At 34.5% G+C, this 16,091-nt stretch overlaps 1 protein-coding gene across 4 annotated transcripts in view; it reads left to right on the plus strand.

The window, feature by feature from the left end:
- LOC117343242 (ceramide synthase 2-like) overlaps window positions 1-16,091 on the plus strand; it is an 84,787-nt gene that overhangs the window by 39,054 nt on the left and 29,642 nt on the right. For all 4 annotated transcript variants that reach the window (XM_033905583.1, XM_033905584.1, XM_033905582.1 and 1 more), the window contains 4 exons: window positions 310-360; window positions 855-947; window positions 1,448-1,576; window positions 1,920-2,026. In XM_033905583.1, the coding sequence (XP_033761474.1) occupies window positions 310-360; window positions 855-947; window positions 1,448-1,576; window positions 1,920-2,026 (380 nt within the window). The remainder of the gene's footprint in view (window positions 1-309; window positions 361-854; window positions 948-1,447; window positions 1,577-1,919; window positions 2,027-16,091) is intronic.

Below are 16,091 nucleotides of genomic sequence, written 5' to 3' on the forward strand. Positions count from 1 at the left end.
TAGTTTCTGGTGATATATGATATTTAAATCCTGGTTATTAATAGTGTGTGTATAGGTTAGATAACAAGTCGAATGGGTATGTGAAGGTGAGGTGACCGAGGTCAAATTTAACATTAGTTCTTTCTGTATGTTTTTGATTTGTTGACATCTTTAGATTGAAGTAAAATATGCCATTATAAAATGTTATGTTTTGTGTTCATTTAATCTCCCTTGTAGATGTCATTGTATTTCAGTATGGTGGAGATCGAGAGCTGAAATAACTGCTGTGTTAGTAATAAATTAATGATATTTTTCATTTGTATATTCCAGAAACCATGGTTTGCAGATTCAACAAATTGCTGGGTTGGATACCCTCACCATGTAAGTATACAGTAATATATTGGTGACGTTTCCTAATTTCTGATTTGTAAAATAAAAATTGTAGATCAAAGGAAAGTAAGATGCTTGAATAATATTATCTATAACAATTTAGAAATAACACCGTACTGCGTGTTGCAGTGGTTGAATGTATACATTTTAATTTATAAAAATTCATTAGCAAAAAAGTTCAATTACTTTGATGAACTTTAACACATGATCTGATTGAAAATTGCTTTTGGATGGTTGTTCTTTAACACATATTTAATACATCGATTTTGCATAGTATTTAAGAAAACAAATGCATTATTAGCCAAGCATTGTCATTGGACTTGACCATGGCCAAACAAAACCTTTGAGAATTTGTTCAGGCCCTGTATTTACAGAATTGTCCTACTGTAGAAAATTTACATTTAAAGAAAGTTGTTTTATGCTAGAATGTATGTTTACAAATTCAGTTTGTATATTGATGTTTTTTTTTGTGTTTGTGTTTGCAGCATATCCCACCATCTATATTTTGGTACTACATGATAGAGATAGGATTCTACTCATCATTGATGTTTTCACAGTTTATAGATGTCAAACGGAAAGTAAGTTTTTCTCTTGTATTTTCAATACTTAGGATCTGAAAATGTACATTTAACTTATTTAGGTGGTCTTCAGAAATGTTCCTACCCCCGTTGAGATTCCATGATGCATAAAAGATTTGTATGTTATAATAATTGTTCATTGTGTAAAGATCAGAATTTAATAATTAAAGCTTTTAGTTGACAAAATGTCAGGCTCCAACAATAAGGAACAAAGAAATCTGAATACATTTGTATTCAATAGTATGAACTACTTAAAATATTTATTGAAATAAACGTATCCCCAAAATAAAGATAGAAGGTTATTATGGAATCGAGGTATCCCTCAATTTGTCTCTACAGGAACTGGTCAGTATAACAAAACTTTGTGAGTCAGGATAAAGTCATTATCGTCACACACACTGGAGTTGTGTACCTTGGTTTATTCATATTCACCAAATTTTATGGCATTTATGCCCCTTGTGATTTAAGACACTTCACAGTTGTTTGTCATTTGGTTGTAGGATTTCTGGGAGATGTTTACCCACCATGTGGCCACCATGCTTCTACTGTGTTTCTCCTGGTCAGGAAACTTTGTACGAGTCGGCACCTTGGTATTGGTCATTCACGACGCTGTCGACTTCTGGATGGAGGTATCTTAGCAACAGCCAATTAGAGCAACCAAATTTGTCCCATTTTTGACAGCTCCCTTGTTGTGTCAATCTTAAGACTTTGTCCTTGTTTTAAAAGAGAAAAAGATATGTTGTGTAAGAAAATATTATTTTATGGACTAGAAAATGACAATTTTGAGGACTGAGAAAATGTATTACCCCAAACTGGGACATCCAGATTGAGTGTGACTAGATAATTGGACAACAAGATAAAAACAATGGTGTTGACAATCTTGCTCAATTCAATGATTGTTTCAACGTAGATTTATATTGCCTATATCTTAATAACTTTGATTTTATTATCATTAATTCTAACATTTTGTAGGCAGCTAAAATGGCGAAGTATCTGAAAGCCCAACGTCTTTGTGATGTGCTGTTCGCCATCTTTGGTATAGTCTGGTTCGTTACCAGGCTTGTCATATTCCCAGTCCGGTAGGTGCTTTTTATTTGGTGCATGGTGATTATTTATTCATAACAACATGGAATGAGAGCTTTGATTCCGTGTGAGTGAGAATGTACGTACTCTATAGATGGTTTAGCATGGACCATAGATCGCTGCCACCTGATATAATTATCTTTATAAAATTATCCTCAACAAAATTCTACTTCCTACGAACATTGATATTATATTTTAACTGAATGAAATTTTATCATTATAATCAAGTTAATTTCACTATAATTTTATGACCTTATATAGATATTATGTCAGTATATCATAATAATTAATCATTCTATTGATTTATACATTCATATAAATCATTGTTATATACAATCTTATTGTCCTATTGTGTATTAAACCTGTATAAAATTTAACCGATATTTTACATTAGAATCTATCAAGTGACTGCTCATGTTAAATTGTATGTATTTATTGTAAACTTACAGATGAAATATTTACCTGCAACATCATAACGGACATTGCAATTTCATGTTAAATTATTATTATAAATATCAAAATAGTGTTTATTTGCTTTGTTTGTAAATTATACATTGCAAGAAATTCTGCAGTATCAAGTTTAAAAAGATTCAAACATGAAAAATATGGTATTATATGCAATGGAAGGGAGATAACTCTGTGTAAATATTTGACCTGTTTTTATCATGGAGGGCACACTGTTACACTGTGGGTCTGTGTTGGGAGATCTATCCTAATTGTCCCTCCCTCGAATACACAACATTGTTTATCTCTACATAATCAGCTCTTCCTTTGACCAAGATATCTGCAGTAGATCTCGTCTCTCGACCCCAGTTTATACAGATAACATCTCACTCTACATGTTATCAGTAAAGTGCTAGCAATCTTGTTCAAAATTTGTTGTTAAAATGCCTTATGGTAATATTGATAAAATGTCAAACCAGCACAACTGCAATAGAGACAGAGAATGGCAAAATTTAATTCTGCCGAAAAACAAATTTATAGAATCATGATTCATAATCAGAAACCCAATTGCTTATTTGATTGCTTAAGTGAAATGTTTATATACTTTTACTTATTTAAATACAGATTCAAAATTAGATAGTTATTTTTAATTCTTTTGCATGTTGGTGTGTTAAAAGGAAATAATTCTGTTTAATACAAAATGACATTTTAACATTGATTAGCACTTCAATTAGAGATGAGCATGTTCTTTTCAAGCATGCATGATTTATTATGACTTTATAATATTTGAATAATTGGAATTTTTACCATTGTGTTAAAAGTGTTTTAGGTAGGCTAAAGAAGTAATAATAAAACCAATTTTTCTGACTTAAAACGCTCAAAGTTGGTTTGATACTAAACCCAACGTTAGTTAAGGTGTTCAGACACCGGTGTTAAACCTGTAGAACGTTTGTCTAATCAGAAGTGAGTTCTGTCCACTGTATATTGTGACTACCCCACTATACCACCACCTTTCTCAGTGTGAGACATTCTAATGTCAAATGTTTGCTATCAAGCTGCTAACTTGCACATTATCCTCTCCCCTTCTCCTTTCAAGTGTGAATGCTTAGAAACTGATTAAGTTTCTTTGCAAACTCATTAAAATTCTCTACACCAAGAAAGGTAAAGCATCATTGATTACATTCATCTAAAAAAAAATATTAAAAAAATATGGTCATATGTAATTTAGATTATAACAGAGTCTACTTACTTTGATACTTAGTGACTTAATTCACATCCTTCCTGTTTCAAGGAGCCATTTCCTTACTCAAATTTTTTTGTATAGTTGTAATTTGTAAGTAAAGCGAGTCTGCTCAAACTTTGAGACAGGTAGTTACTGTAGTTTAGTTTTGGGTTAGGAGACTGGTAGTTTAGTGTTTGCTAGTAGATGAAGAGTTAGTGCCCTGCTTTCAGTTTCACACATAATAAACATTATATAATTAAAACTCTAGTTCAAACAGACTAAACAGGCTCTGTCTGTACACATATATAGTGCTTTTCATAGAGCTTAGAGATTATTATTATTATTTTTCATTTTTTTTTTGTGATAATTTCCCCAAGTATGAGGAGGTGTTTTGTTGTGTTAATATCATGTTGGATAATGAGTTGTATTGTATGATATTTGTCCCGCCAGGAATGTATTGTATATTTGCCACACTAGATATTGTTTCATGTTGTATGGTAATTGTCCTACTAGGAGTTGCATTGTATGATTTTTGCTGCACTGTGAATTGTATTATGTTGTATATTTACCCCAATAGATATTGTATCATGTTGTATGATATTTTCCCCACTATAGGAGTTGTATTGTATGATATTTGCTGCACTAGGAATAGTAGTGTGTTATATTTACCACACTAGATATTGAATATCATGTTGTATGATATTTGCCTCACTATAAGAGTTGTATTGTGTTTTTTTGCCCAACTGTAAATGTTTTATTGTATATGTTTGCGCCATTGTAAGAGTTGTATTGTATGATATTTGCCCAACTAGGAGTTGTATATTTGCAGCACTAGGAGTTGTATTGTATATTTGTCCCACTAGGAGTTGTATTGTATATTTGTCCCACTTGGAGTTGTATTGTATATTTGCAGCACTAGGAGTTGTATTGTATATTTGTCCCACTTGGAGTTGTATTGTATATTTGTCCCACTAGGAGTTGTATGATATTTGCCCCACTAGGAGTTGTATGATATTTGCCCCACTAGGAGTTGTATAATTTTTGACCCAGTAGGAGTTGTATGATATTTGCCCCAGTAGGAGTTAGTTGCATTGTGATATTTACCCCACTATGAGTTGTATTGTATATTTGTCCCACTTGGAGTTGTATATTTGCCCCACTACGAGTTGCAGATAGATAATAAGTTGTTATAGGTGAAAGTTTGTTTTGCTTGTTTATATATAATTACCTTAATATAATCTATACATAAATATAAAATTTCAATGTTTATACAAAGTTATGCATTATTTATTTTGCCACAGAATTACACTATCTCTCTCTTAGTCGTTCTTGCAGCATGCAGTGGTAAATGAGCACATACTTGACTCGTTCTTTTTCCTGGTACAGTTCTTCCTCATCATACCAAGGTTAGCCACCATAGTAATAATGCATTACAATAGATAATAGTCATTAAATGCTTAAATATTTATTTGTATTTCATGCATTTACATATCATTACATATACATTGCATTCAAAGTGTAGACCTTTAGTATAAAAGCATTTTGTAGATTCATTGAAACATATATGAATGTCAAAATAGGTGCATTTAAGGCTTGATTTAGTTTGAGTGATATTACACAATATGATTTTGAGACATAAGACGTATAGTCCTCACAATATGAGCTATATCCACTATGTATTACGCCGAGTCTTATGATCGACTTCGCCAGCATGTATTAACATTATTACGCTTTATTGGTGTAGAGACAGCTTGTATCCCTGCTTCATCTGTAACCATACTATACTGGACCTGTAGCATGTGAGAAGTGTGTGAATGTTGTACTAATTCTGCATGTCAAGTACTTCACTCCAATAGTCGAGCACAACATTTTAAACTAGTAGCAATTATTGAAAATTTCATCCTAAAGCAAAGGAATTTTTTTTCGTATTACTAGAGAAAGAAATCTAAAATATCTAGAAAAAGAGAAATAGAACTACCCATTTTTGCATGTTTCCTTAGATATTTGTTGTGAATGTGCTTGATGTTTACAATAAGTATACCAGATATGTTTAAGAGCTTGCTATTCTAGTTGTAAGTGACCACTTACGGTAACAAATTCTGATCCTATTTTAGTCCAGAAGATTCTAGATGATTATTGGTATCGTTTGCATGTGACTGTCATAAAATCTGCTGTTTTGTTGGTATTTTTATGGATTTTTTTTATTTGGTTGGATTGGTGTTTTTTTTTTACTCATTTGTGTTAAAGAAGATATATAAGGCACACTGTTCACTGACATAAAATAAATAAGATGTTTGCTTGCCTTCTGGGTGAGGGTTGTTGTTTATTTATACCTGTTTTAATTTACAATGGGGCAAACTTTCATGATATAACCAATATGGCAGGCATTAATGCCACTAACCTGAGGGCAAATACGTCACAATAGACGCTATGTTATAACATCTCCGTGGGGAAAATAGGGTAATACTAACAATAATGAAAAATAATGTAGTTCTGAGGGCAATCATTTTAATGTTTCCATGAGGGCAATTTTTATTTACTTAAGGGAAAAATTTTAATGTTACAATGCGGGCAGTAATATTTACATGTGTTTCTGTGGGGGCAGTAAACTATTGTTGACATGAAGGCAGAATTTCGTTGTTATAATGAGGGCAATATTTATTTATACAAGAGAAACATTTAATGAAACCATGAGGGCAATATTTTCACAAAATGAATGTTGCTAAACATTTGGGAGTGGATATTTGTAGTGAGTCCTCTTTCCTGTGGATGAGATGTTTAAGGTATCGGTCCTCATCCAAGCTGTTGTGTGCTGCTTTAGCCCCACCATCATCAAATGGTGGGCTGTTAAAACTGCCATTGGTCCGTTGTCCATACATTAACACTATTTTTTGGAAAGTACTTGATGGATCTCTAACATAGATGTTAACCTTGGTCCCTAGCTAGTTGTGCTTGTCAGATTTCGAGACTGATCGGAAGACAGAATGGCTGACAGGTTGCCAGCTATAATTTCAACATATAAAGTTTGTAATCATATTTTCTGATATATCAAGCAATGAATATTTCCAATGTCATTTGTCTTTTCTTCTTTATCACTAATTGTAAAAGTTCAATATTCAGACTGAAGAACTAAAGTGCTGTAAATTTGGTCAATACGAGGTACGAGAAAAGATCAATCATTCAAAGAATAAATAGAACTTTCAGTGTTTGGCGCCAAGATCCCTTTGTGATCTCTTGTCTTTAAAAGGTGGTATGGAGGTTGTGTTGTTATTTGGTATTCTTGCATAACACCAAATTTGCTATGATATTACTCGTAACTGTAACCTATAAATCTTGTCACACCATCCTGTGGGAGGCAGATTAGTCTTTTATTTAAATTTGAATTGTCTTTACACTTCATGTTTTGGGGTAAATATTGACCTTTTTTTTTTTGTCAAACTTTTTGTTTGTGTTTCTTACATAAGTTCAAATTGGATGTTTGCTATGATGAGATTTATATAAGATTTTATGATTAAGAGATTTAAAGCCTGCAGGTTGACATTGGCATTGTTAGGACAAACCTGTAACAGGTGGACAATGGATGTTTGTCTTGTGTGGTCAAATCTACAGGTAGACAATAGATGTTTGTCATTGTGTGGTCAAATCTACAGGTGGACAACGGATGTTTGTCTTGTGTGGTCAGATCTACAGGTGGACAATGTGTGGCCATTAGCCTACATTTGTATCAAACAGTTGCTATAGGTCCAAAGGGTTTTAAACTGCTTGAATTTTTTTGATGTATTGCTGTAGATAAATGCTTCACTCCAGGTGCAATAAACAAATTGCAGAAAATTTCCCTGCTTAAGAAAATTAAATCAATAAAAAAAACCCAGAAATTTCACCAATATCTGATTCTAAGTAACTAGATCAAGTTGTGCATTCCATAGACACTTTTATTACGTTCTATGACAAGGGCACAGCTGTACTAACCAGTGTTTTTTTCTAACATATTTTTGGATTTGCCACGCACAACTAATGGTTGTTTTCAAGTAGCCAATAAAATCCAGATTGTTTTATGCACTCAGCACAGATTATATTTCATATGCTGAAAAATTAGTTTTACTGATTGCTTTTTTTTATATATTTTCCAGGTTCCATTGAAACACCTGTAAATAAATAGATAAATTCAAAAAAATATAAATAAAAACAAAGATAATTATTGTTTCAGAAGTACATCCACTTTACAATTGAAAAAATCTTAATTTTTGTTTATGGCCAAAATTTGAAATATTTTCACAAAGTGGAGCGAAAACAACAAAAAAGAAAGAGTTCACTGTCTTCATTTGTGATATGACTCCATAGTTTAGATAATTAATACATAAAAATTGAATAAAGCTAGCCTGAATAAATGAAAAGAAATTATATAGGTCTACTAGCTAATCAAAAGTAACTATTAATGCTATTTCTTAATGTTTTTGATGGCATAAAATCATTCAAACAAGTTTGTTTCAAATATATAATTAAATGACAAAAGAATGAACACTTTTTATGCCAAGGTGCATTGTCACGTCTGTCAACTTTATCTATACAGTTTAGAAATGCTGCTGGACGGGAAAACAATTTTATGTCGTAGGAACCGATGGTTGGACTACCCCTCCTGGGTGGCAGGAATGTGGATAAGAATAGAAATGTATCTCTCCTAAAAGACAGGTTTTTGACCAAATGCTCTTGGCTTAATTCAGTAATGGGGGCTCAGTGAAGGGTCTTGCCCTTTTAGAGGCAAAAGGGCTGGGTTCAATTGGAGAAATATAAGTTTAGATTTTAAAATGCTTTTCCCTCTTACTGATAAAGAAAATTTAAGTAAATTGGTCAGAGATATTGTTTTGGGTGGAACTCCATTCAATGTTGTTAAAGGGTCTGACCCGTACTGGGAGAAGGGGTTATAGTAAAATTTTGTTTAATGAAGGTATTTTGACCTAACATTGTCTGGAGCATTCTTTAGTGAAGGGGACATGGTGATTAAAATAAAGAACACTTCATTCCCCTGGGACAGAGAGGTAGAGGGGTCATATAGGGAGAGGAAAGGTATAATGTCCAGTATATCAATAATTGGGGATATCTCCAAGTGAGTGATGCAGGTCTTCTGGGCCTGCAAATAATATAAAAAAAAAACTTATTTCCAATTTCCTCTGACCTCTTGAAATTAGATAACAAACTTATTTCCAATTTCATCTGGCCTTTTGATATTAGATAACAAACCTTTTTCCAATTTCTTAATTTTCTAAAATTGTCTTAATTTAAAATTAACAAAAAAAATTGTTACTGTAATAATAACACCTTAAGTACATGTTTTCATTTCTGATTTCTATAGTACAGTTTCTGATTTAATCATCTCTGATTTGTAAATTACAGTTTGTGGTGAAATCATTTCTGATTTGAAAAGTAAAGCTTATGGTGAAATCATTTCTGATTTGAAAAGTAAAGCTTATGGTGAAATCATTTTTTATTTGTAAAGTTCAGCTTTTGGTTAGATCATTTCTGATTTGGTAAGTACAGCTTCTAACGAAGTCATTTCCTATTTGTAAAGTTCATCTTCTGGTGAAATCATATCTGATCATTAGCGTACAGTTTCTGATGAATTCATTTCTGATTTGTTTGGCATACATCATAATGGATTCATTTCTGATTTATATGGTCCAACATCTAATTCACACTTTTTTTCTGATCAGTTCTTAAAAGCAATATCTCTTCTTCATTACTGGATTTTATTAGGTCACCTGAGACGAAGTCTCAAGTGACCTATTCTAATCGCCTTTTGTCCGTCGTTGTCCGTCGTGCGTCGTCCGTCCGTAAACTATTTACATTTTCGACTTCTTCTCCAAAACCACTTAACCAAATTCAATGAAATTTGGCAGAAAGTTACTATGGCTGAAGGTCAACCAAAATTGTGAATTATATGGTCCCCACCCCCCAGGGGCCTGAGGGGTGGGGCCAAAATTGGTCAAATTGACTAAAACTTCAAAAATCTTCTTCTCTACTCTCAGATATGGTGGAGTCAAACACTCTTCATAGATGGAAGGGTCTTGTGGTGCTTTACCAAAAGTGTGAATTTCATTACCCTGGGGTCTCACATTTGCCCCTGGGGAGGGGGTAAACTTTAGTATAGTTTATATAGGGAAATCACATTTTTGACTATTATTTGTTGGATTTGTATTGGAACTCATTCTAACCTGGTCAACATTATCAGCATTGGATAACAGTTTGATGGAATGCACATGTTGGCCCTGACTGAACCCCAGGGGCTGAGGGGCGGGGCTAAAAAGGGTCAAATTGACTAAAACTTCAAAAATCTTCCTCTCAATACCTATATAAGATAGAATCAACTAATTTTCATAGAAGGAAGGGTTTCATGTTGTTTTACTTAAATTGTGAATTTAATGACCCTTTGGGTATAATGTCTGCCCCTGGGGAGGGGGTAAACTTTACTATAGTTTATATAGGGAAATCACATTTTTGAATATTATTTGTTGGATTTGTATTGGAACTCATTCTAACCTGGTCAACATTATCAGTATGGGATAACAGTTTGATGGTATGCATATGTTGGCCCTGACTAACCCCCAGGGGCTGATGGGCGGGGCTAAAAAGGGTCAAATTGACTGAAATTTCCCCTTGGTCCCTAGTTGTTCCCATTCAATTTTGGAACTGAACGAGAAAACAAAACGGCGGGCAGGCAGCCATCTTGAATTTTGACAGTTGAAGTTTGTTATTGATTCATTTCAAAAAAGATCTTGATACATTTCAAAAAGATCTTTTCTGGACTTCATATGCAATCATTAAATGATTAAGAGGAAGATAGGAAAGACGGGTTAAGTAGAGAAAAGATTAGTCTTTCATAGGACTGATTAAAGATGTTAGAAAAAGTTTGTATATTTCAAAATAGATATTTTCACTTCAGTTAATCTCTTCAGTTTGTGAGAGTAACAAATTCATTATTATTTATTATTTTAAACAACATTTGAATTATTTCTTGTTTTGATGAATTTCTGTTTGATTTTAATGGAAAAATTAATAAAATATTTCAATATTATAACCACACCATAGAAACTATGGTCTTTTGTGCTCTCAGTTTTTACTTTTGAATCATGATCTCATTTTTTGTTTCTGGGTAATGCATTCCCTTAACTTGAAAAGTCAAATTGTAATAAATATATCTTGTTTGTTGAATATATTTTGCAGTAAAGCGCCTTTTTTCCTCTAATTTGAAGAAATAATTAACTAATTAACAACCTTCTCTGATTCTTTGAGAAATGTAACATCTACCTCATTTATAAGAAGTATTATCTAGTTTTCCACTGTACCATCAGATATGAGTAAACTTGGCCCCTCTGGGTGTCCTGCCTACAGTAGATATTCCAGTGATTTCTGTAGGCCCCTCTGAGTGTCTTGTGTACAGTAGATATTCCAGTGATTTCTGTAGGCCCCTCTGGGTGTCCTGCATACAGTAGATATTCCAGTGGTTTCTGTAGGCCCCTCTGGGTGTCCTGTGTACAGTAGATATTCCAGTGATTTCTGTAGGCCCCTCTGGGTGTCTTGTGTACAGTAGGTATTCCAGTGGTTTCTGTAGGCCCCTCTATGTGTTCTGTGTACAGTCAACATACCAGTGATTTCTGTAGGCCCCTCTGGGTGTCCTGCGTACAGTAGATATTCCAGTGACTTCTGTAGGCCCCTCTGGGTGTCCTGCATACAGTAGATATTCCAGTGATTTCTGTAGGCCCCTCTGAGTGTCCGTGTACAGTAGTTATTCCATTGATTTCTGTAGGCCCCTCTGGGTGTCCTGCGTACAGTAGATATTCCAGTGATTTCTGTAGGCCCCTCTGGGTGTCCTCTGTACTGTAGATATTCCAGTGATTTCTGTAGGCCCCTCTGGGTGTCCTGCGTACAGTAGATATTCCAGTGATTTCTGTAGGCCCCTCTGGGTGTCTTGTGTACTGTAGATATTCCAGTGATTTCTGTAGGCTCCTCTGGGTGTCCTCTGTACTGTAGATATTCCAGTGATTTCTGTAGGCCCCTCTGGGTATCCTGTGTACAGTAGATATTCCAGTGATTTCTGTAGGCCCCTCTGGGTGTCCTGTGTACAGTAAATACTTTACCAGTGATTTTTGTAGGTCCCTCTTAGGGTTCTTGGTACAGTCAACATACAGTGAGTTTTTTGTAGGCCCCTCTGGGTGTCCTGCCTACAGTAGATATTCCAGTGATTTCTGTAGGCCCCTCTGGGTGTCCTCTCTACTGTAGATATTCCAGTGATTTCTGTAGGCCCCTCTGGGTGTCCTGCCTACAGTAGATATTCCAGTGATTTCTGTAGGCCCCTCTGGGTGTCCTCTCTACTGTAGATATTCCAGTGATTTCTGTAGGCCCCTCTGGGTGTCATGCGTACAGTAGTTATTCCATTGATTTCTGTAGGCCCCTCTAGGTGTCCTGTGTACAGTCAACATACCAGTGATTTCTGTAGGCCCCTCTGGGTGTCCTCTCTACTGTAGATATTCCAGTGATTTCTGTAGGCCCCTCTGGGTGTCTTGTGTACAGTAGATATTCCAGTGATTTCTGTAGGCCCCTCTGGGTGTCCTGCCTACAGTAGATATTCCAGTGATTTCTGTAGGCCCCTCTGGGTGTCCTCTCTACTGTAGGTATTCCAGTGATTTCTGTAGGCCCCTCTGGGTGTCATGCGTACAGTAGTTATTCCATTGATTTCTGTAGGCCCCTCTAGGTGTCCTGTGTACAGTCAACATACCAGTGATTTCTGTAGGCCCCTCTGGGTGTCATGCGTACAGTAGATATTGCAGTGATTGCTGTAGGCCCCTCTGGGTATCCTGTGTACAGTAAATAATTTACCAGTGATTTCTTCAGGCCCCTCCTAGGGTTCTTGGTACAGTAAATATACCAGTGATTTCTGTAGACCCTTCTTGGTGTCGTGTGTACAGTAAATATTCCAGCGATTTCTGTAAACTTCTCTAAGTCTCCTAGCCTAGAATGACATTGTGTATATTAAAACCATGTAGCATCCTTATTTAAGCCTGACGTGGACAGTGTGCCTTTTATGACTCTTGTTTTATATTAGTACAATTATTTGAAGAGAAATATTAGGTTTTTGTTTCTGTTCTTTCTTTGAATTCCTACTGAAACATTTTTGAGATATTCAAATCATTCTCTTCTCAAAATCTTCTGATGATTTGTATAATGATTTATATGTACAGGAGGGTAAGGGAGGTAACTGATGATGCGATGTGTGCTGTATGTGTGTGTTTGTAGAATGTTGCATGATCCTGAACATCATTCTTATTAATATTATCGGTTGTTGTGTTCAAAATTAACAGTTATGATGTTATGACTATCATACCTAACCATATACATCTTGGAGGACTTGTCACAGTTCATTCACACACAGGGATACACATTCCACATTCCACAGAACACAACAAACTAGGTAACTATATATTCACAAACAAGGCTACATTTCATATTCCTTTGCCTCTGTCTTTGAAAATAATTTATTGATTTTGAATACAGTAAACCTCTGGTCAGTTTGAATCGGCGGATAATTTGAATTTTTTTTTTATTAAAAGCAATGATTTCTAGCTAGTGGATAGTTCACCTTTAGTTTGAAAGAGTTGGCCCCCAGGTCATGGTCAATGATGTCAGGGCTTTTACTCACTGATTTGGAAAGGGGCCTTTTTGTCTGAATTTGGGAAGAAAATTGATAAGTTGGGAAATATTTTTTCAGGAGTAAATTGCAAATTTTTGGAATTTGGCTTAAATATGAAATAATTTCATTTGGGAATGGGGCCTATTAACGGCCCCAAAAAGCCCTCAGATAAAGCCCTGGATGTCATGTGCATTCATGTCGAGCCAAAACAATCCCCATGTGTCCCATTTAGCAATGGTTAATTTTGAAGTTGTCAAATAATTTTAATAAATATTAGGACTATTACCTGACATGTTGGTGTTCTGACCAAATTTTACTGCAACAAGTTATGTAGATTATGTTATTTATTAAACTGACCATTCATTACAAAATAATTTATTCAATAGTTCCTGATTCAAATAAAACTTAACCATGCATAAACTCAATATTAAGGTCTCCGATACAAGGTAGTCTAACTCGTGACACAAATGAAATGTGTACTCATTTGGTGCATACACCATATCCTCCTCTGCTTCACAATAATGATCATGAAATGAAGAAAGTTCAATGATAAATTAAGATTGAATTAAATGAAATGCTGTCATTTTACCCCCACAAAATGTGTCATCATTCTATGCCAGGCTGTTGTTGTTACTATCAGCCTTGTATTGGATGTGTCAGGTACATGTTTGTGCCTTGATTTACATTTTGTCAGAGTTATTTTTTTTTTTACCAATTTCAACTAAGATCCATTGAAATCATGCTTATATTTGAACAGGTTTATCAGTATATATTTAATTCTGTTCAAACTGACTGAGGTTTACCTTTATACATGATATACATATATCAGATTGACAAATTTTGTAAAAAAAAAATTGGGGGGGGGGGGGGCACAACAAACATTAAAACATTAACTGATCAAGTTTATCAGATCAAGTATAATAATGGGAGTGTGTAATATAAACACTATGTAAGGCCATTAGTAGTTTATAATACTCCCACTTTTTACACACATCAGGGGTGTATAGTACACGTGCTTTATATACACATCAGGGGTGTATAGTACACACACTTTATATATACATGAGGGGTGTATAGTATACACTTTATATATACATCAGGGGTGTATAGTACACACACTATATATACATCAGGGGTGTATAATACACACTTTATATACACATCAGGGGTGTATAGTACACACACTTTATATATACATCAGGGGTGTATAGTATACACTTTATATATACATCAGGGGTGTATAGTACACACACTTTATATATACATCAGGGGTGTATAGTACACACACTTTATATATACATCAGGGGTGTATAGTACACACACTTTATATATACATCAGGGGTGTATAGTACACACACTTTATATACACATCAGGGGTGTATAGTACACACACTTTATATATACATCAGGGGTGTATAGTACACACACTTTATATACACATCAGGGGTGTATAGTACACACACTTTATATATACATCAGGGGTGTATAGTACACACACTTTATATATACATCAGGGGTGTATAGTACACACACTTTATATACACATCAGGGGTGTATAGTACACACTTTATATACACATCAGGGGTGTATAATACACACTTTATATATACATCAGGGGTGTATAGTACACACACTTTATATACACATCAGGGTTGTATAGTACACACTTTATATATACATCAGGGGTGTATAGTACACACACTTTATATACATCAGGGGTGTATAGTACACACACTTTATATATACATCAGGGGTGTATAGTACACACACTTTATATACACATCAGGGGTGTATAGTACACACACTTTATATACACATCAGGGATGTATAGTACACACACTTTATATATACATCAGGGGTGTATAGTACACACTTTATATACACATCAGGGGTGTATAGTACACACTTTATATACATCAGGGGTGTATAGTACACACACTTTATATACATCAGGGGTGTATAGTACACACTTTATATACATCAGGGGTGTATAGTACACACACTTTATATATACATCAGGGGTGTATAGTACACACTTTATATACACATCAGGGGTGTATAGTACACACACTTTATATACATCAGGGGTGTATAATACACACTTTATATACACATCAGGGGTGTATAGTACACACTTTATATACATCAGGGGTGTATAATACACACTTTATATACACATCAGGGGTGTATAGTACACACTTTATATACACATCAGGGGTGTATAATACACACACTTTATATACACATCAGGGGTGTATAATACACACTTTATATACACATCAGGGGTGTATAGTACACACACTTTATATATACATCAGGGGTGTATAGTACACACACTTTATATATACACATCAGGGGTGTATAGTACACACTTTATATACACATCAGGGGTGTATAATACACACACTTTATATACACATCAGGGGTGTATAATACACACACTTTATATATACATCAGGGGTGTATAGTACACACACTTTATATATACATCAGGGGTGTATAGTACACACACATTTTAGATACATCAGGGGTGTATAGTACACACACTTTATAAACACATTAGGGGTGTATAGTACACACACTTTATATATACATCAGGGGTGTAAAGTACACACTTTATATACACATCATGGGTGTATAGTACACACTTTATATACACATCAGGGGTGTATAGTACACACTTTATATATACATCAGTGGTTTTTAGTATACA

Source organism: Pecten maximus, chromosome 15 (genome assembly GCF_902652985.1).
Source record: "Pecten maximus chromosome 15, xPecMax1.1, whole genome shotgun sequence".
In the NCBI taxonomy this organism is placed as follows: domain Eukaryota; kingdom Metazoa; phylum Mollusca; class Bivalvia; order Pectinida; family Pectinidae; genus Pecten; species Pecten maximus.